General features: G+C 36.1%; 1 protein-coding gene across 17 annotated transcripts; it reads right to left on the reverse strand.

Annotated features, from left to right (window-relative positions):
• Window positions 1-1,671: 1,671 nt before the first annotated feature.
• Window positions 1,672-20,639, reverse strand: LOC103998755 (ASI1-immunoprecipitated protein 2). 17 transcript variants are annotated; one of them, XR_010479762.1, is made up of 17 exons: window positions 20,232-20,628; window positions 19,687-19,767; window positions 16,906-16,986; window positions 12,157-13,386; window positions 9,326-9,411; window positions 8,717-9,243; window positions 8,137-8,589; window positions 7,934-8,055; window positions 7,235-7,854; window positions 6,872-7,102; window positions 6,658-6,782; window positions 5,931-6,481; window positions 3,542-3,662; window positions 2,650-3,461; window positions 2,464-2,509; window positions 2,206-2,328; window positions 1,672-2,121 (listed from the first exon to the last, which is right to left on the reverse strand). XR_010479762.1 is itself a non-coding variant. In XM_065083873.1 (17 exons), exons 5-15 carry the CDS (start codon window positions 13,249-13,251, stop codon window positions 2,653-2,655), a joined length of 4,740 nt encoding a protein of 1,579 aa, XP_064939945.1. In that variant the 5' UTR covers window positions 13,252-13,386; window positions 16,906-17,044; window positions 17,162-17,213; window positions 19,687-19,767; window positions 20,228-20,628; the 3' UTR covers window positions 1,672-2,333; window positions 2,464-2,509; window positions 2,650-2,652. The 17 variants fall into 17 exon arrangements, 14 of the variants coding, with proteins under 14 accessions (XP_064939945.1, XP_064939950.1, XP_064939947.1 ...); XR_001975584.2 differs by having other exon boundaries at window positions 2,206-2,333; XR_010479761.1 differs by having other exon boundaries at window positions 2,206-2,352.
• Between the last annotated feature and the right edge of the window lie 1,217 nt (window positions 20,640-21,856).

The raw sequence follows: 21,856 nt of genomic DNA on the forward strand, positions 1-21,856 counted from the left end.
TTTTTAAAAACGTAATATATAAGTTTATTTTGATAAATCTAAGTTAATAGAGGTTAGAATCTGCTTATATAGTATGTTGACTCATAATAAACTATTAATATAATGACATACGTAATTTAAGTTATAAAAAAAAAAATCTATTTAGCCCTCGTGATTTTGGTTATGAATCTTTTAAGCCCTTAAGATATTGCTCATGTTTAAAATAAACTTTTCATTTTAAAAAATATAGCATATAAGCCCTTAGAGTTTATTTACGTGATGTGATATGTTGACTCATAATAAATTATTAATATAATAATATATGTGATTTAAATTAAAAAAATTAAGATCATAATCAATGACGGGAGGAGACATCGTCATGGTAGAGACAACTAGTAGTAGCATCGAGTCACTACTACTTAGTAGGGTATCATACGCACATAGTCTCTCCCGCATTGACAATGAGCTTAGGAGCCGGTTCTGTCTTAAGTGGATGTGCATCGACTAATCCGACGCTAAGCATACAATGGTCTCTTGTTCCCTCTTCCTCCTCCTAGGCGTCTTCGTCCACACCACCTCCCATTTCATCATCTCATGTGCCCCCACTCATCGCGCCTACGATGTAATAGTCTAGCTCTCCCTTACCTTTATCGTTGGCCTCTCCTACCGTTGCTTATACGCCTTCGTCAGCCTCGATTGCTTCCTCTTCCTCAACAAGATAGACTTTTTTTAAAACTTAAATTATACATATTATTATATTAATAATTTATTATGAGTCACCATGCCATATAAACAAATTTTAACGTTTATCAACTTAAACTTAATGAGAAAGACTTATATATTATATTTTTAAAAATAAAAAAATTATTTTAAATATAAACAAAACCATAAGAGTTGAAAGTAATCCAAATCACAAAACTAAAATGAATATTTTTTTAATAAATTATGTATCATTATATTAATAATTTATAATAAATCAATATGATACGTAAATAAACTTCAATGTTTATTAACTCAGACTTGACGAAAGAAACTTATATATTATATTTTTAAAAATATAAAAATTATTTTAGACACGAATAAACCTAAAAGACTTAAGAAATCAATGACTAAAACCATATGAACTAAAATGAACCATAACCCTTATTTATATTAATAAAAAAATCTCGTGTATAAATGATTTCTCCTACATAGGAAAGTTCCCACACCAATCTATTACATTTATCCAACTTAGCAAAGTTGTTTATTGTCTCCATTTTGTCTTCACCCTGAAAGAATGTTTTAGATATGAGATCACAAAGATTTAGCGATTACCTCCTGCCATTTATATGCAAGATAGCTTTGTACATTGAAACAATAACATGTCTGATTAGCACATAAGAACAGATTATATTCACAGGATAATCTGATGTGATGAAACACCTTAGGATAAGTTCCAAACATTACTGCAAGGTTTCATAGAACTATAAATTATTCAGCTCACAAATGGGCAAAGCTTCTCTAGATTGGGATATCACTGAAGCTCTTATTATCAGCCCACCAAGATCCTACCCTGAATGAAAATTTTATCAGATCCCAATTACCAAGCTCAGCTGAATGCGATCTTGGCTGGAAATAGAGCTTTAAAGCAAAGCTCAAAGTTTTAATTTCTCCAAGGGTAGATGGACTCAACATGGATCTTCCCAACAAAAATAAGAAGCAACAAACAGTATATATTTGCATATTCGGGACCATTAATCTGGTGCTGACACTTATCGGACATTTAAGAAGAAAACAGAAAAAAAAAAAAACTTGCCTCTTGTTAAAAAAACAGAAAAAGGAAAACTAGAGCTAATTCGGACCAGCATGTACACCATACTTTGAGAACCCAAATTCATCTTCCCGAACAGACCAGCATGTAAAATACTTCTACTTCGGCATGACTGTGGATGCATCAATCCCCTGACTTATTTTCTTGACCTCTCCTTGTTTTTCAAACTATGTACTAATTACAGGGCATGATGGCATTTACCTTCAGCTGCATGTATGAACTGAACTTGAAACCTAACTCTGAAAGTTTAGCTAAGAACTAAAAAACGAGATACAATGACAATATTTGCCTTAACTTCAATCTCGTAGGTTTATCTGCTGCACCCTGATGGCCTGCGATAATTGTCCAATGCTGTCAGGTAGGCTCCAAATCATTGTTCAGCATCAGGAAGGGGAAGTGGGCAGCAGTAAACTAACCACATTTCGGTCAGCAATGTACAAGTAAAGCTAATGGAGCCAGCTGGCTCAAGGATGACCAATGTCACTTGATTCCCAGGAACATCATGCTATCATCATGCCTCTTGATTCCCAGGTACAGGACTGTACTGCAATAAGAATTTATACCTAGAAATGCATGAGTTAACACATAAAGAACTTTTTTCATGAACTTTAGAGCCAAAGAAAGTATATAATCATGACAACATAGATGGAACATAACAATGGAGCCCCACTAACCTGATCCTGGTTAGACTTCTCTTATACACAACCATGGTGCTAGCACCTGAAAGCAAAAATCAGGAAAAAAAAAGGTTAAAATAGTTGCATGTTGTACTGTCAGTGAAAGATGCTCAAGGCCCTGATAAAGCCTTGTAATATTCTCAGGAAACTATATTCTGACTACACTAACAGATGACAACTTACAAGCTATCCATGCTCTGAATCTTTGTAGCCGCCAAAAAGAAGCAAAGTATTAATACAGGGCTTATCAGGCAAAAGCTGCTCTGCTTGTGGAATTGGTTTGACCGTTTGTGCCTTCTCAGAGGCAGGAAAAGCTAGTGAGAGTGAAAGCGAAGCTCTTAAATCATCACAATCCACTGCAGAAGCGGGCATCTTATCTCGATGACTCTTTTCTCCAACCTTTGGAGATAACAAAGGAAAGATATCCTGCTCTATTGGTCTCTTCTTTCTTCCCAGACCAAGTTCAAGATCAGGGGCATTAGATTCAGGTGAATCTTCATCATCCGATGAAAGGACATATACTAAATTGTCTGCCTTTGTACTTGTTTGAGGACCTGGATCAATTGGGAAGAAGTGTCTTTCAGCATTTTTTAAGCTCTCAGATACATTTTCACAGTAGATGCTATCATTTGTTAAGCAAGACAGTAAAGGTTGCATCTCTGAGGATATGCTACTGCTTAGATTTTCTCCCGTGGATATACAAGGGAGATGCCCTCCACTATCAAGCCTCATCTTTTTGTGCACCTTTTCATCAGTCAGAGATGTGCAGCTTGCTTCATCTTTCCAAAGCATTACATCAGAAGAGCGTTTTAACATACAACCAGAAGAATTTTTAATTGTTTCAAATGAGATGGGTTGTGCACGTTTCTGATTAGGCTTTAGTTTCCAGCTAAGCCGGTCCACCTCAACATTTTCTGATAATTGATTATTTAAAATAGATTCACTTGTAATGAAGTTCTCTTTCTGCTTGAAATTCTGAACTTTACTGTCATTCCCTGCATGCAGAAAATGGAGGAAAAATGAGAACACTTGTATAACAAATCATAAAATGTAAGTCAACCTCAAGACAACTCACCTTGGCCACAATTTAATGAAACTGAATAAGTGGGGCCTTCATAATCACTGACTTTTTTATTATTAGCAGGAACATGATGTACAAAAACTTCTCTGCTATCTGAATCACCAGCGAGATTGTCCTAGCACATAACAAAACGTTAACCAAATTGGTGAGATTAAAGAGCCAACAGATGAAGACATGATACAATATCAATACACTCGATTTGATTTAAAATTAACTACAACATACTTGACTGTTGCAAGTTTTTTTCCCTTTGGAGGAAGGTTGACCATTTCATGTACACCAGCATGCAGTACAATTTGAACAAAGATTATAGTTACATGCAAGGAGGCCAAGTCACTTGGCTAACCACATGTTTGAGACCTGTGCATGCAAACATCCCAGAATGCCTCAAGTGTTTAAGAAAGACATAGAGGGTCTCAAATATTGCAATTTCGTACAGTTGATACCGCTGAGTGTTGGTACACCTATGTACCGAAGAGGAAGAAGAGGAGATGGTGGAGGAAAAGGAGAGGGAAGAAGAAAAAAACGCTAGTGCTGCGATTTCGATTTCCGAAGCGACCGCCAGCAACAACACCGAGCCGCGACTGCCTAGTAGGGCGTTGTAGGCACGCAATCTCTGTCGTGCTAACGACGAGCTCAAGAGCTTCCGACGCCCTGCTAGCCAACAGCGGCTCGATGCTGCTGCTGCTGCTGCTGCTGGTCTCTTCCATGACGACGCCTCCTCATGCCATTGATGGAGGTCTCGATTTTTTTCTTAAACTTAAATTATGTCATTATATTAATGGTTTATCATGAGTCAGCATGTCATATAAACAGATTCTAACGTTTATTAACTCAGACTTGACGGGAGGAACTTATATGCTATGTTTCTAAATATATAGAGGTTATTTTAAACATAAGTAAATCATAAGGGCTTAAGAGATCTATGGTCAAAACCACAGGAGTTCAAATGTACCTTAACCCTAAATTACATATGTCATTATATTAATGGTTTATTGTGAATCAGTATGCCACGTAAACAAACTCTAACGTCTGTTAACTCAAACTTGACAGGAGGGGCTTATATGCTACGTTTTTAAAAATATAAGGATTATTTTAGACACGAGTAAACTATAAGAGCTTAAGAGGTCCACGACCAAAACTACAGAGACTGAAATAGACCTTAACCCTATAGGCAAAATACTATTTGGGCAGTCACCAAAACAAAAGAAGAATGGAAACTGACATATTAATGTTGAGTGGAAACTTGATAAATTTCAATATAGCTCCAAGAAACTCTATACATCTTTGTTTCTAATATAATCCTACTATATCAATTTACTTGATATTTATTTATTTTGCTAGACTTACATGGATTGGAAAATCCAATCAAGTCATGTTTGCATGGAAAAAGTGTTCTTCAGTAGACTATACAATGAACAAGAGTAAATTTGATTTCGGATTCACTTTTTTTACTGATATTAGTTTAAACTATTGTTTAAGATTTTAATAATGATACAATTAAAGTTGCATCTTTGGAAGGTCGATCATCTTTGACAATAAACTAGGTGGATATGAGAATACATATACATATCAAGTAACTTGTTTGTGGAAGAAAACACATTTAAGAAAAAAAAATAGATATGATTAATCATCAAGATCTGCTTCGTTTGTGTTTTTATTCCCACATTAGATCTGCACAGAAATGATTTAGGACTTGTATAGGACCAACTAATACAACGAACAACCATAATATTCCAAAATTGAGGGTTGGCAACATGGATCATTTACTGCTATTAAACTCTAGTCAAGCTACAAACAATTGAATCTCTTTTTATTGTTTATAATAAAGCTTCATTAGGTGTTCTATCTCTCCTTGCATTATGAATCTTATGTGACTAAACTTGTGTAACTGGAGCATTTATTAATCTCCATTGGTCATGTCCATACCATTTTGAATGGTTTTCGAGAAAGATAAGAGATAATTTCTGATTTGTTCTTTTCGGTGAATTATAAGACATGTAAGAAGGTACCAAAACCAACACAACTCATATCAATATATGGCTATGGGGCTCATGGTGAATTTAGTGTAAGCACTAAGCATCTGACCACAGGCCAAACATAACTGTTATATGACATCTGATATTCAGTGCAAGAAATGAAAGAAAAGAAGGTATCTCATTTTTTCTATAAGTTCAGAAAGATAATAGTTGTTGAGTAAGTTATTAAAACAACACAAGGATCAATTACACACAGGATCCATCATTTATTTCTAAGATGTAAATAATTTCCAGCGGTAGCTGTAACCATCAAAGATGCTTCTCTAATCAATAAGCATGGGCATATAATTGATATTGGAAAAAGTAAAGATAAAAAAATATGCAGCAGAAAAAACTGAGCTTACTAGGCTAGTGAGATCATTTTCGATTTCCGAAGGCAATCGTTCAATATCTATCTGAAACTTTGGCTCCGAATAAGCAACAGGGACACTAGGAATCTGAAGCTTTGGCTCTGGATATGCAATAGGAGTACTAGGAAGAAAAGTAATGTTCTTAAACGAGCAATTTTCAGAAAGCAAGCATGAAGCCTTCTCTCTCAGCACTTTATCATCAGCAACAACTTGACGTAAGGTCTTCTGGACAATAGGAGGTTTCTCTGTGTTGTGTATCCCATTGTTGTTTCCTGATGGAATAACCACAGGATCAGTGCAGGCACCAGATTTAGATGGCTTTTCCTTCGGTGATCTGTCAGATTCTGATAGCTCCTTAGAATCCTCATCAGTTGCATGAAGAGAGCAACAAAGTCCAGAATCAAAAATGGTTGGCAGATCTTGGATAATAGTTTTTGAGTTCAAATTGCAAACAGAAGGTTTTTTCTCCAGACCAGGCAGGTCCACCAAGCTATTTATCTGTCTTCCTCTAAATACACCCCAAAGAAAAAATAACTTGTTCCAGCCTGAAACAGCACAGCAACCCACAAGTTAGATGATTATTAGTGCTATAGAAATATAAATAATGCATAAGATCACATGAAATTTGCAGATCTAGATAACTTATAAAACAAAGTCGACAAAAGTAATCCTTTTCATTCTCCCTCTTACTATGAATATTACTGCTAAGGCCATTGCTTACGTTGGGAATTCTCTGGTAACATGTTCGATGGGAATATAAGAAGTTCCACAGTATCAATATTCCCTATGAGGGCTAAATCATTTTTTAGCATATTTTCCAGCAGCTTCCAATAGTATTTTCCATAACTGCTCAAGATGAAGCACAAAATATCAATTATTTTGTCAATATATAGTTCAAAAGGCAATTCACAGGGAGAAAGTACTTAATAAATCACCTTTCAATGTCTTTAGCAAAGAAAAAAAGAGCAATGTTATCATCTTTAGGACTGTTTATGTGAAACTGCAAAGGCCAGGATCTTAGACGAGGTACTTCCTCCAGTTGGATTTTGCAAGGAAATTGAGATGCCACTTCAAGTGCTTTAGGGGAGACATAAGTAGACAAGTGGGCCTGAAAACCATCAAAAAGTGTAGGAGCCTCGGCAGTTCTCAGCACCTCAAAAGCACCTCTGCACATAATAAACAAAAGTAGAAAAATTATAATGCTGGAAATTCTATAAATGGTATTGCATCATCTATAAGATTAGATGGCTAAAGACGAATTTAAAGGCAACGTATGAACTAAAAAGAACATATCATACTGCCAAATGTAGTCGAGCTCCGGAATTACTGAAGCTCTTAATGGATGCATTGGAATGGAAGCTTCATTGGGCAAGGTTTGTATGATGGGCTTCTTTAGATTCAAGTCATCTCCAATGTCAAGAGCTATCCCTTCTCCAGCAATAAGCATAGCTTTCTTATGGTTTTCCACTTTCTGGTGTGCATGAATGGCATTTGTTGCTTTGCTAAAATTTTGCACATCAGATGTACCTTCCAGGGATGGCAAGTTTCTAAAATTTAAAGAACTTGATGAAAAATCTTTAGCTGTTAATTCAGAATTTGCATCGGCACTGCACAAAGAAGCTTCCTCAGATTGATCAGGTGATCTAGAAGTCCTTTTTGTTACAAGTTTCCAACCCAACACCTCAGCGCCATCTTTCGACTTCACATTTCTGTTATCCATATCCCTTAAACTTCGTTCAGAAGAAGGCTTCATGGCAGATATGCGAAGTTTGTCAACTGCACAGAACTGTGTTGAATGACCTGTTTCATTACACCTATGGCAACGAGGTAATCGATTGCTGGCTGAGGCTGCCTGCCTAGAATTGCTTGAAAATGTGTGGTCCTTGGTTTTATCATCTCTATGTGTCAGTTCTGCAGCCTGAGGTGTATTGAAGTGTTGCAATATTAGGTTACTGCATCATCTAGTAAGAAAAACAGAGATTTTGGTGGATATTTACCTTGGGTACAAGTTGAAAAGGCTTTTGATCTTCATTCTTACACGATCTAATTGAAGATGTACATGCAGAAGTTTGTGACAAAGATGATGATGGCTGCTTCTTCACTTCATTAGCTAATGAACCTCCCAACAGTCAGTTATTAACTTGATTAAAAAGATGAACAATATATGACTAAGCTACAAAAACAAAGCAGGATACTTTACCTAAAGTAGCTGCATCATTTGATCCTCTATTGTTGCCAAGATTGCTGGAATCAGATGTCCTTTTTAGTCTGGGATCATTTTGTTGAACCTTTGAGTCGACCTTCAGAGGAGAAATACTGGTGGTAGATGCTGATGGACTGACAAAGCGGGAACCAGGTATAGAACCTTTAAGATCTACGGCACTCCTTTCTTTCTGCTGTTTCACACCTCTAGGATCATCAGGCTGTGGTGGGTTAAGTGACTGCACTTTGCTCATTGTCTTGACACTCGAGAAGCCTGAACTCTCACTTCTGAATGATGCCGATTTTGTAATCGTTCGCAATGGGCCTTCTTTTCTTATACTGCTTGAATTAAATTCTCTGGTCATTTTTTTATTTTGAGGAATATTCTCCACCAACTGTTTCACTTTTGGCACTTTTGAGTTGTTAAAAGAAGCTGACTTTGATAGAAGCCCTACCAAATTTATAATTTGTAAAGTTTATAAATATGTGGAAGTAGGAATGGTACACAATAATTGTCTAATATAAAAGAAAAAAATAAAAGAATATAAATCTACAATCATACAGCAATATGAAATTACCCCTTGTTGGTTCAAGATGTGCTTGTGGCTTGGACAAATCAGGAACCGAAGAAGTTTGTGAGCGAAGAACAGGTTGAGAGATAACTTCTGGCTGACCACATGATGTTATCAGGGCAGATGGTTTTACCTTAACAAAATCAGGTTTGTTAGAGGAGTTCTCATGGGAGTGCAGAGTAGGTTTCATTGGAATGGTTGTCTTAGTGGAAGCACCACATGCTTCGGAGATTTTCTCTTTTGTAACACAGGTAACCTCCAAATTCTCCCCCTTCCTTTTAAATGAATTGGAGTTTCCAAGTTCTTTATTATCTGTCCTAATATCTGCATTGTCTCCCTTATTTTCTACACAAGGAAAACTATTTGATGTGCTCCCAGTGATCTGATTATATTCATATACAGATGGTGCTTCTATTGCTTCAGTTTGTGCTTCAGATTTTCCTATCATTTGATTTTCAGCCTCCTTGAGTTGGCATTCTTCACATAGCCACTCACCTTCAGGAACTTTATCCAACATTATTCGCATACAGTAACTGATCAAAAGAAATTTTCTGTTAAACGCAATATCCAATGAAAAGCATTCAATAAGAAAAAATTCACTCATTTTGATCTTACGTATGCTCTGCACCATCACTGCACCTACTACAAATAGCAAGCAACTCTTCCTGTCCTGCATCTCCACAGATATCACAAACTTTTACCTGCAATAAAATTAATATGGAAGATAACAACCAATTGCATGCTATCAACCTCTTCAGAAGTAAATTACAAATGGATCAACAAATTGTGCATAATCAATATGGACAAGGCTGCTAAGCATTTTGTCATGTGCATGAGGCATCAAAACTATACTGAAATTGAAAGTTGACTGGACCTTCTGCAGAAAGATCTGATATAACCACTAGTGTTACTAATCTGCTAATGAACCATACAATTTACATGATAAAAAATCAATAAGTAGTACATTTATCACAAGCATATGGGAAACAATTTAACAAAATCCATTCTTACATTAGGAATCAATGGATTATTGAAACTAATTTTTTGCATTTACAGGAGGCATCTAGCATCTTTTCTCCCTCATTTTTTCTTGGTTTCACCGTAAAAATAAAGATTAATAAGAAATGAACCAATATGATATGGCATGCTTAGCGTACATTAGATATAGGACAGACATACATAGATACAATAACAAAGCCATGAAGTCCTAACTATTTGGGATTGCAGATACAAAAATAATATAACCTAGAAAATCACCCATAAAAATGTTTCATTCTGCTCAGGCTTCAAAAGGCAGTAAGAGGAAAATAAATGGTGGCCTGACAACATTAACTATTCTGATATTTGCTCAGGTTAGATTTTGGAATTTCCAACAAAATACAGACAAAGATATAGGACACAAATATGATATGCTGATTCTTGAAAACCATAAGATATAACATGGCATGGATATGGCAACACAAAAGTACTTAAAACATTATATACATAGAAATATGCAATATTCTTGACATGGTTAAAAATGGAGCAAGGGAATAAAACTTTCAAACGTTAAAAAATGTAGTTACCTGTCATGATAAATGAAGCAACTGACTAGCAACCTTAAATTATAATCATGAATAAAATAATTAATAATAACATAATAATCCAATAATACAGAGAAGATAGATATTAGAAAATTAAATGAAGAGCAATATTTTAATTGCATTTATCACAATATGATTCTTCAATTTATCATAAATCCATCTTAACTGTGGTCAAGAGATCAACATACAAATGAGAACAAAAGTTGTATAGAAATGTTCACAAAGCATCCTAGAGCATAGTTTTAAAGAATTGTTGAATAGATACATACCGCTTGAGATTTGCCAATCAGATCAGGAACCCAAAATTGAACATATAGTTCAGTACCACTTCAGATTTAGTTTTCATTATTCTATGCCAGGCAATATAGGTTGGTTTACTGTCTGGAATACCAGTATTGTATTGGTCCAACAAGTTATCAAACTCAATATTAGACAAGTATTCAAAACTTTTCCATAGGGTACCCCAAAATTATTCGACAATTTAATAATTATACTTAGGAAATGTCTCAAACATGTCCAGAAAATCCTGTAAGTATCAGATCCAACACAGTATCTAATATGAACACAGCACAAAGTTAGAATTTGTGTTTTATAGAAAATTCTGAATGATCTAACAAACAAGCAAGGAATTCAAAGTATACATCTATACCTAAAGCATCCTTGCGGCCACAAGAGGAAATGGAAGAGATGCTTTATATAAAAATGGGAGTTACTCTTTAATAAAAAGAAAACAAAAACACATCTAGTTTTCTGAAATCAGAGGGTGGGAGAGTTCAAGTAGTCATTTAAGCACTACCACCAACCATCAAATTTTTATATCATGATTCTAATAAGCATCAACTTCATTATGTTTATATATTCTACAGGCTCTTCTATTAACATGAGGGGTATTAATATATATCATTGGAACTACTTCAGATTCTGGCTTCAGTCATTTTCATGATGGCAATTACCATGTACAGCATGACTAAAACTGAAAATAGCGACAACTGATTAGGGTCAAGATTGGTTATTATGGCTGTAGTCACTCTATGGAGATGGTTGCTGTATGTATAGAATTTGATCAGATTTGCAAGCAGTCAATTGATATACCCTATGTTGCTGATTCAGATATCATAAAATTCCATGACAAATTTTGCACATATCTTACAGAAATTTTGATTCAATAATCAGTTCATGCATTAATGCTGCACTGTTCTTCATATTTCAACAGTAAAAGTAGAATATTTTAGACATTCCATTTCTGTTTCCTGTTAAAGTCAAATAGTTAATACTTAATAGGTACCCTTTGCAGACAGTCAAAAGGAATCCTGAGCTGGATGTCCATTTTACACTTCATCCAATAGCCAAAAGCTTCATAGAAGTTCTGCAAATTCTTAAAGTCAGCCATGAGCAATTTTCTTTTATTCATACCCAAGCTCATCAACAAAGAACTCCCACATGTTTGGTTGACAGATTTAAGAAGCACACAACATTGAGAAAGAAATAGTAGAAAACTAGAAATCCCTTTAATATCTTAAGAAAAAATAAGTGCAGAAAGAGTGAACAGCAAAAGATTCTTTTTAACAAATCTAAAATGGCAATTTTACAGCATATGTGAAATCCTGCTTGTCACTTAAGCATATACAATGTATGAAACATTGCACAACCTAGGCCCCTTATTGGTGAGACTGTAGTGCATTTAGCTGACATATTTTATCTTGTTTCCGAGTAATTATTTCTACAGGCAAATGATTTAGTATTTTATTATAATCAAGCATCACATTAAGCACACTGACAGTCACCTGACTGCAGAAAAAATCTAAATGAATAATATTATTAAAAATATCTCAGAAACCGAAGAAAAAAAAATTATGAACTTACATCATCTTCAATTTCTGTTGAAACTTCACACATTGAGTTTGGCTCCGATGGCACCTGAGATGACTGTGAGTTTGACATAGGCTTATCAGATTGCTGGTTAGCACCCCTGCTATTTGTTGCCACGTGAAGCTGGAACCTACTGTTATCACCATTCTCAGCTCCCAGACATTCATCAGAATCTTTTAGAGAACTTAACTGAGGCTGACTCTTTCCACTATCTTCTTTGGTAACTCCAAGTGTGATATCTTTTTTACCATCAACATTACCTGCAACTAGTTTTCCCTCTACTGGAGGTTTTTCATCATCCATGGAGCACTGAGAAAGACTTATGTTCTTTGAGGAACCTGAACATGGAAATTGTGCTTTTAGAGATATATTACTACTTGAGCATGGGTCTTCGATGTTGTCAATCTTCTGACACAAGACATCATCTCTAAAACTAGAAGTGTTACTATTTTTCACTGAGGATTTTCCATTTCTGCTAGACTTCTGATTCTCTTCAATTTCACTATTATTACATTGTTGGGCAGCCTCTTTCTGAATTGCCTCTTCATCATTTCTGACAAGCAAATTATCGGTTGACACAGAGCTGCCTCCTATGACTTTCTCACCCAGTTCCCCAAGACAAGCATGAATTGCATTATTGGCATCTTTAAATCCAGAAATATGTGAATTATTTTCTATATGACACTCTTGTCTATTCTTTTCTACAGTAATAGCTGAAGCTTTCCTCTGATGCAACTCAGATGTTGTACTGTCATTTAGTACAAAAGGATTACCAGTTGTGTAACTAGTTTCTTCATGAAGAAAATTATTATCTTCAGCGGCATCTAAAGAAACCTTTGAATTTACAACAACATTATCAGATGCATCATGTGCTTCTGATGCTCTAGATAATTCTTTGCTCTCAGCATTTTCGATAGATGAATCAAAACTTGAACTAGATAAATGGCTAGTTTCATAAAATGCATTGTTCAGCTTATCATGCACTCTGCTCTTAACAACATAACCACTAGCAGCAATACAAGAGCTACTATCATCTTCTTTTCTGGAAGAAATATTATCAGATTGTCCGTCCTCAATTTTTGATTCCATAAGTGGTGAAAGTCGATTAAAGTGCAAACAGGAAGAGCAAGGAGCAGAGCACACGTTGCATGTCCCAGGTTCTGCTCTACTGGTGTGAGGACCCTTGAGTATGTTTAAGCATTTAGTTTCAACTGGAAATTGTTCCTGTAAATAACCAAAAAAAGGTCAAATGTAACTTGGACACATGATTTGAACTCATGTTGAAATTTCATTATATGTATAGCAAGGGGTTCCATAGGCACAAAAAAATACCACACATGTTCACCATATTCTAGATGGGTGACTTTATGTTCCCAGAGTTACAACAAAAGCAAACGAACTGTGGAAGATTCTAATGTCTGAGCTCACAAAAATAGGTGCTCAGAAATCTCAGAAAAAGCAAATCTGATTTGGAATAAAAAAGAAGAATCCATAAGTTGAGACAAATTCCTACTTCAGTATCAAGATAACACACCATGTGCATATCAAGATATTACCCAAAAGCTTATATAAGACAACAGTAAAGACGAGCTCTGATGCACCATCAAAACTATAACTGTAAATAAAAGCACACATGTACACACAAGCACTAGAAACTCACATAGTTATGACAGTTTTCAAACTTGAAACAATTCATGGAACATTGCAACATTGCCATCAGAAAAGGAGGTGTGATCTTTAGAAAGGCCAGCATAAAGAATGGCATGAATGGATTATCAAGCAACATTGCAACTAATAAAATTTAATTCAATTCTAAAATAACTGACATTACACAGCAGAAATATTATGCCTAAAAGATTATAAACTATTATTGTAGAAGCTTGACAGAAAACTAGAGGACATGCCTTGGCGCCGCAATAAGGCCACTCCTTTGTGACTTGGGTGATAACACTCTAGTCAAAGAAGCAAAACCCCTACTTACATTGGCAGAAGTCTCATGTGTTGAGCCGCTTTATCTTAGTGAAGTCATTAGGCGCCCAAGCGCTCACCTAGGCGCCGGGTGACTCGAGGAGTGGCCTGAGCACTTGCCTATTGGGCCGGGTGGGCGACTTCACTCAAGTGCAATCCAGGTGCTCGCTTGGGCCCAAGAGTTCGGTGGGCTAGGCGCCCACGTGGTTCAACTCAGGCCAAGTCGAGCCTGTGTCAAACCAAATTAGTTTCCTATCTGGTTCGACTGAACCAGTTATCTAACACTCCAACACCCCACACAAGTCGTGTGCCCTAATGTAGAACTCTCTCTTTCCCACAGTGTTTCTACATGGCAACAAACTTCCTCCCATCAGTGAACAATGACAGTAGCGACGTCTTCCTCTAGCGGCGACTTCTTCCCCTCCCTTTTGGTATATTTCTCTCTTTCTCCTCCCTCCTCCCTCTCACTGCAACTCCCTTCGCCTCGCTGTAGCCCTCCCCCTTCCCCAATCGCTCTTCCCTCTTCCCTTGTTGCTGCAATTTCCCTCTTTGCTGTTTGTCAATATAACTTATAAATATACAGTGGTATTAGTTGTTCATATGAGCTTTCCTACTGTAGTCAACTTGCTTATTGGACTGAATCAATAGTAAAATGTCAATTATTATGGAGAACGTGATTGAGCTTTCCTGTTGTTGCCGCAGCATGCCCCCTTCCCCGCTCACTCTTCCCTCTTCCCCTCCTTATACGACCCGTGTATCTCTTTCCTGCTGTTATTAGATAAGGACAATGTAGTTTGGTACTTTAAATGAATATAAGTTTGATGTGTTATTTTAGTTTTAGTTTATTTTTATTAATCATGATATATAATTTTAAAATTATAATATTATGGAACACCTAGCACCTCAAGCGTTTTTGGACCGTAGTGTCTTTTGGAGCCTAGCACTTTTGACAATATTGCTTTATCTTAAACTTGACAAAACATATAGTAGGCTTGTCATTTTTTTATCATAATACCCCTAAAAATAATAAATCTGAAAATGAATCTTAACAAACAAAACTTCTCACAAAGGTTTGTACTCATAGCTATACACACAAAATTTTGCTAGACATCAATAATCTGCGTTTTGCAAGGAAAAAATATAAATTTAGTTAAAGAAGCCAGTGGATTATCATACATAAAGAAATGATACATGTTCGAACAAAGTATTAATAATATGTCGGGAATTGTAAGAAAATCCAGCAAAACAGTTGCATCCCTATTTTAATGAAAAGTTATAGTCTAGAATGTTACAGGTTTGAGAACAATAAGAATGCCATGAGGGTTAGCCACCAGGGGAAAACACACATAAGACATGCAAAAGAGTTAAGCATCAAGGGGATACCGTGATATTTACATAAGAACCAACATAATTATAAGAAAATCCAACAAAACAATTGCATCTATTAGCCAAAATTCAAGTCTAGAATGTTAAAGTTACGTGTCAACCACATGCAGTGGGATTCTATAAGAACTTAAAACCTGTCCTTCCATACTACTGAAGTTTAAATGGAATACCACCAACAACTGAAAGCTTTAACAAAGCAACATTGTACTTTTACCGTGAGTACTGAACTTAGGCCTAAGGGCATGTTTGGCTTAGGCTTTTGAAGGACTTCTACAACTTTTAAATATAAAAAGTTGATTTCACAAAATATTGAGTGTTTGGTATCATTTTCTGAAAAGGGCTTTTGGGAGGAGCAATTAAAAAATTGCTTTTAGTAGGAGGTCAAGACCTCCTGATTTCTCATAAAAGAATTTATGATAAAATATCTCCTGATCCTGACACCCACCTGTATGGTGACCATCTACCACCCCCATCGACCATCATCATCGGCTCACCATCTTTAACCACTTCTTGATAAGCACTACCTTCATACAAACACCGCCACCAACACTGACCACTGCCACCATCATCACTGGTTATCACTATCACCAACCATCATTATCACCATTACTACTATCATCACAGCCAACACTGCTGTTCTAGCTACCATCATCATTTACCACGGCCAATATCGCTACTCCCTTCACCACCACTACAACCATATCCACCACCACCACAATTATCACTATCATTGATTCTGTCATCACTATTGTCACCACCATTATTGCCACCACCCATTGTTACTACTACCAATACTACCATTATCATGATCACCGCCACCATGGCTATTACCACCACCTCTACCTCTACATCCACCTTCATCAACACCTGCCACCACCAGTGCCACCACCTTCATAACTGTTACCACCAACAACCACAGCAACTACCACTGAGGTCGCTGCCACTATCACCACCACCTTTACCCCTGTCGCTACCAGCATCATCTTCATCAATAACTTCCACTGTCATCTCTACCACAGCTATCACTTGCACTAGCACTGCTACCACTATTAGCAAAAAACACAGTTGGCATTATTAGATATATTACCAGCAACATTTTTCTAGAAGTTGCTTTGTCAAACATTTATTTTGTAAGAGAAGTACTTTCGCAAACTAGAAAGCCTTTTCTAACCAAATATATTCACCATCCTTCCATCCATAAAGCTCCTTCAAATGAAGCATTTTCAAAAGCTACTTTTTAAGAAAGAAGTTAGCTTTACTGAAGATGTCCTAAGAAAATTATGTCAAGAAGGACAAATGTCAACAATATATAAAGAAGTATAAGGCTAAACTAAGGGCTCAAAAATTACAAAAAAAGGACTAACAACCTATCTCGGTTGAGTGTCTCACCAAATCCGTCGTCTGAGGCTCATGGTCATACTCGTTAACAGGACCTTGGATGTGGCAAGCTCCTTGGAGTATTTGTGTGATCTAGAAAGCAGTTTCAGAACCCATATCAATTATAACAATCAGCATAGCAGAACTAAACCTACCAGACAAAGAAAAAGCAAAAAAAATTATCACCACCAGTAAACCATCAAACAAAAGAACTCATCAATATACACATCCAAAAATGTCATTTACCATCATCAATCATTTTCCCTACCTAGTAAAGCAGATGCTCAAGGGAATGGAACCATGCAGCCACGTCAAAATGCCTAAGATCCACAAACTATGTAAATTAATATGCAAAAGAATCATTCTTTCCAACAAGAAACAAATAGTGTCTGAAAAAAAATATCCAATTCCCACAACAATCAGTTATACAAGCAGATAGCATCAAAATGCAAGCTATAAACAAATCAAACAAATCATTCCACCAAGAAAGCCAAAGGACCAAAAGAGATCCAATTGATCACATAGGCAAATGCAGGATCATGATCAAGGGCAGTAACGGGGCATTTCTACATTCCTTCGGTTGAGAGATCCTCCTGGTGGCATCATAAAGCCCTGCCAGACTGGACAGCAATCAGATAGTCCCCAACAAACTAGCAAAATGCCAAGAATCAGCTAGAAATCAACAGAAATTGGTAAGAATGAACCATCCAATGGTACCTAGACTTACTACTGGAAAAATATAAAAATGAACATCGGGCTTTAGCCAATTTAGTTCTAAGGACACAATCATTCAGGTCAGGTTTGGTCTGGTCCAGTGGCTAGGGGAACTGGTTCGTGTGGGGCACCTGGGTTTGATTCCTAGTGAAAGAAACAAATTTATTTTCTTTAGTTAAACATATATATTGAGCAATTTCAATTATAATTTATATATTACAAAATTCAAATTGTAACTAACAAATATAATTTATCTTTTGAATTAAATTTATATATAATATATGGTTCTTGCAATTGCTTCTCATGTGGGGGACCTAATATCAATAGCTAATAATAGCACGAAAAGAAATTTTTCATTTAAATTTATATTTTATGCAATTTCAATTATAACATAAATTTTATACAACTTTTGTATCATATTATATATTTATATTAGGAAATATAATATATGTATAATATACAAGTTAACTTCCCCTTATTTAAACCTGTGACTTGCATATTAAGCAATTTATATTGCACTTATAAGTTTAAACTAGATTTATATATAAAGTGATATATAATAATATTAAGCAATTTAATATATATTATATTAGACAATTCAACTAGTAAACAAGCTTAATTTGAACTTAAATATTATTACATCAAAACACGAACTCAGCCATGAATACTCATCAATTTTACTTTCTTCTTTTTTATTTTTTTAATACAGTATTTTTTGGCCAATTCCGATACAGTCAATTTGATCCGACTGATCTAGATGATAATGAGTTTTATGCCACTGGATGATCCAAATACCAAATTTTGCTAAAAGACAGTTACTTTTGTTATTATCTTATGATGTTTTTTCTCCTCTAGAGTGACAATTGCCGATGCCAAACATCCCCATAAAAGTTAAGTCTCTATCAAAAGGTTCACAATTTAGAGCCAATAATAGTAAAACCACAATTATTTTGTCAGAATGGTAAAATATAGTAATGAAGACAACTACATATAGTCAAAATCAGCCTTAGAGTTTGTGGTACCACCTCGGACTAATTTGAGAAAGATATGAATGAGTAGTGGAACTTCAAGAAAATATTTCAAATCTCAAAACAAAATCAATGTTCATTATGCTGAAATCCTATATCCAACTATATCATACCAATGTAAATGTGAATCTTCATTAAAGTTTCTGTTAGATTAATAGTTATTCTTCCACAACTATCAAAGCTTTCTATATAACCTTATGTAATAAAAAACTGCATATCTCAACCTTGGATCAAAATTAAAAACACCGAGAGCACTGTGGAATGTTATTATAACTTAGTGTTCATCATAAATAATCTTCTATGCAAAGAATGATTCTTTGCTGCAGCATAAAATAGATTATTTGCAATTGAAATCATCTAACACAAACAAAGTCCAAAAACCTCACTGCACAGGTAGGTTTTAGGCGTGAAACTCCAATGCAATTATGCAACCATTTCTTCAAGAAGAAAATTAAGTAGAAGCCATCATATTTGTATTTCTTTGTTATGGTTCCAAGTGAGGTTTGTAGTTATGATTCCTAAAAAGTCAAGGAAACAATAAAATAATACGGCTCTTTTGCTGGAAGTCTATAGTCATGTAATTGAGGTATCAAACAACACTTAATACTGGCAGGAATAAAATGATTACAATGCTAATTTGACTATATTTCGAGCAAGGAGGATGTCGATTTAAAAGAGAACAATGTTTTCCACTGGTTCAACAGGATTTTATAAAAGAAATGTAAAGTAGATAAGATAGCTACATAAACACTCACACACACAAATCATCAGAAAAAGGTTAATATTTACTACGTATGTGGCTTGAACTTATCCAATCTCACATGCAAGCTAAAAGAAACTATCTAAGTGACTTAAAAGATTGCAATCATTATGCTCAAATGAGTTGTCTTCTACTCCTGTTAAGTAGTTAATGAGAATGCAATAATGCAATCATATTGTCTCCTTAAAGAAAATTCTGACGATAGTGCTGTAAAAGCAATAAGACTAAAATTAAGGGATCAAAAATTGCCGTTGTAGTATGCAACTCACTCATCTTGGTTGAGTGTCTCACCGTATCTGTCCCCTGAAGCTCATAGTCATACTCATCAACAGGACCTTGAATGTGGCAAGTTCCTTGCAGTATTGGCGTGATCTAGAGCAGGTTCAGACCACATCAATTATAACAATCAGCGTAGAGGAACCAAACCCATTAATTCAAAAAAGAAAATTTTATCACCACTATTAAATCATTGAACAAAAGGCCTCATCAGACGACACATCAAGATCTGCCATTACTATGATTATCCATTTTCCTACCTACTAAACCAGATGCACAAGAGAATTCGAACCATGGGGCCGTATCAAAATGCCTAAAAACCACAAAGTACAGCAAATTAATATGCAAAAAAGAATCAATCTTTCTCCAACTAGCGACAAGAAAATTTGCAAAGAACCCAGTTTCCGTTTCCAATTGATTGCACGCGCGAATAAGATGGAGAACGGAGCAGAAAAGGACCAAATCAAACAAATCATTCCGCAAAGACCGAGACAGATCCAACTGATGAGGCGAATATGGGAACACGATCAAAGAGCAGTGAAGGGGATCTCTTTACATGCCTCCGGTCGCGAGAGACTCTCGGTGGCGTCGTAGAGCTCAGCCAGGGCGCGATCCCGGCGGTTCCTCATCCCTCCCGCGCTGGTCCCTATCGGTCCCGATCGGATTACCCCCCGTCAGGGTTCCATCCGTCTCCGCCGCGACCGGAATCAGGGCTTTCGAGGCTTCCTAGGAGAAGAAGAGGGCGCAGATTGGAGAGTGGGGTTACAGAAGGGGAGGAAGTGGGGGTGCGACGGCTATCGTGAGCCGGTGGAAGGGAGGATCGGCGTGCACCGATGGGGGGTCACGCTTAATTTTCTTGTGGGCTTTATCGGAAGCGGAGAGGCGATGAGAGAGAGAGAAGACGGGAGAGAGGAAGGAGAGAAGGGGAGAAGGGGGCAGGCGAGGCAAAGGGAGAGATGAAAGAGAAGGCTACTCCTCTTAATAAAAAAAAGAAAACAAAAATAATAAAAATCGAGAAAATCTCATTGTCACGTGACTTGCACATGATGTCAATTGTGTGCGACTCCAAAGTAGCACCTGTGAAACACGTGATGATATGCACGTGAGTCGCACGTGTATGCACTCTTTTAGGGGAGGCGACGCAAATCTCTATGGCGTGAATTCTAATCTCCCTCTCGTATTATATTAATGATACAATTTTTTTTCCTGAAAATTAAATTATATGGAGAATTGATTCGAAATAGTCGGAAACTAAATCAAAATTATTTATGTCCTTAAACTTCAGCAGTTCCAACTATAAATTATTTATGTCCATAAACTGATATAATGGTAGTATCATTTAAGTATTAATGTTGCTCTTAATTATTAAATTAGTTTAAGGGAAATTTATGACTGAATTATTAAAATGAAAATTCATGCTCATGGATACTCATTCATTTTTATTTTATCTTCTTTTTTCTGAAATTTAATTTAATTTTTTTTATCATTTGGGAGCTCATCGATTTGACCGATATTGAGATGATCAATTTAGATATTAATTCCAATATTACTGACATATTGTATCAAAGTGTTGGGTGCTAAAAATTCAGTAGTTTTTCATCTCTCTCTCTCTCTCTCTCTCTCTCTCTCTCTCTCTCTCTCTCCCCCCCATGGGGTGGTCATTGAGAATGCTTGACATGGCCAAAGAAAAATGAAGTCACTGCATGCCAATTGGTTAGTACAATCACATTTGTTCTGTCAGAATGGTTTGAATTCAGCAATGAAGAGAATCTGTAAAGTGTAAGCAGTCATAGCCAGCCTTGAATCTCTTATGTACTGTCAGTGGAAAGTATTCTGGGAAGAATGTGATTGAACAGTGCAAAACTTTAGGAACATGTTTCAGAACTTATCACAAAAGCTCAGTAATCACTGTGCTGAAAGTCCTACCACATCAGACTACATCACATAAATGAGGCTTCTGCTAGATGAATAATTACTCTTCCTCAGCTCTTAACCTTGGATCAAAGCTGAAGCTACAGATATAGCATTTCTGCAACTGCAGTATTCTTACATAGGAATAGTCCAAAGGCCTGAAACTACTTGGGTGTGGAACTTCAATGCAACCATTTCCTGGAGAAGAAAGTTGAGTTAAGATGATCATATCCTTGGTTCTTTGTAATGGTGGAGTCATGACACCCTAAAACTA

The sequence above is a fragment of the Musa acuminata genome, chromosome BXJ1-9 (genome assembly GCF_036884655.1).
Source record: "Musa acuminata AAA Group cultivar baxijiao chromosome BXJ1-9, Cavendish_Baxijiao_AAA, whole genome shotgun sequence".
NCBI lineage: Eukaryota > Viridiplantae > Streptophyta > Magnoliopsida > Zingiberales > Musaceae > Musa > Musa acuminata.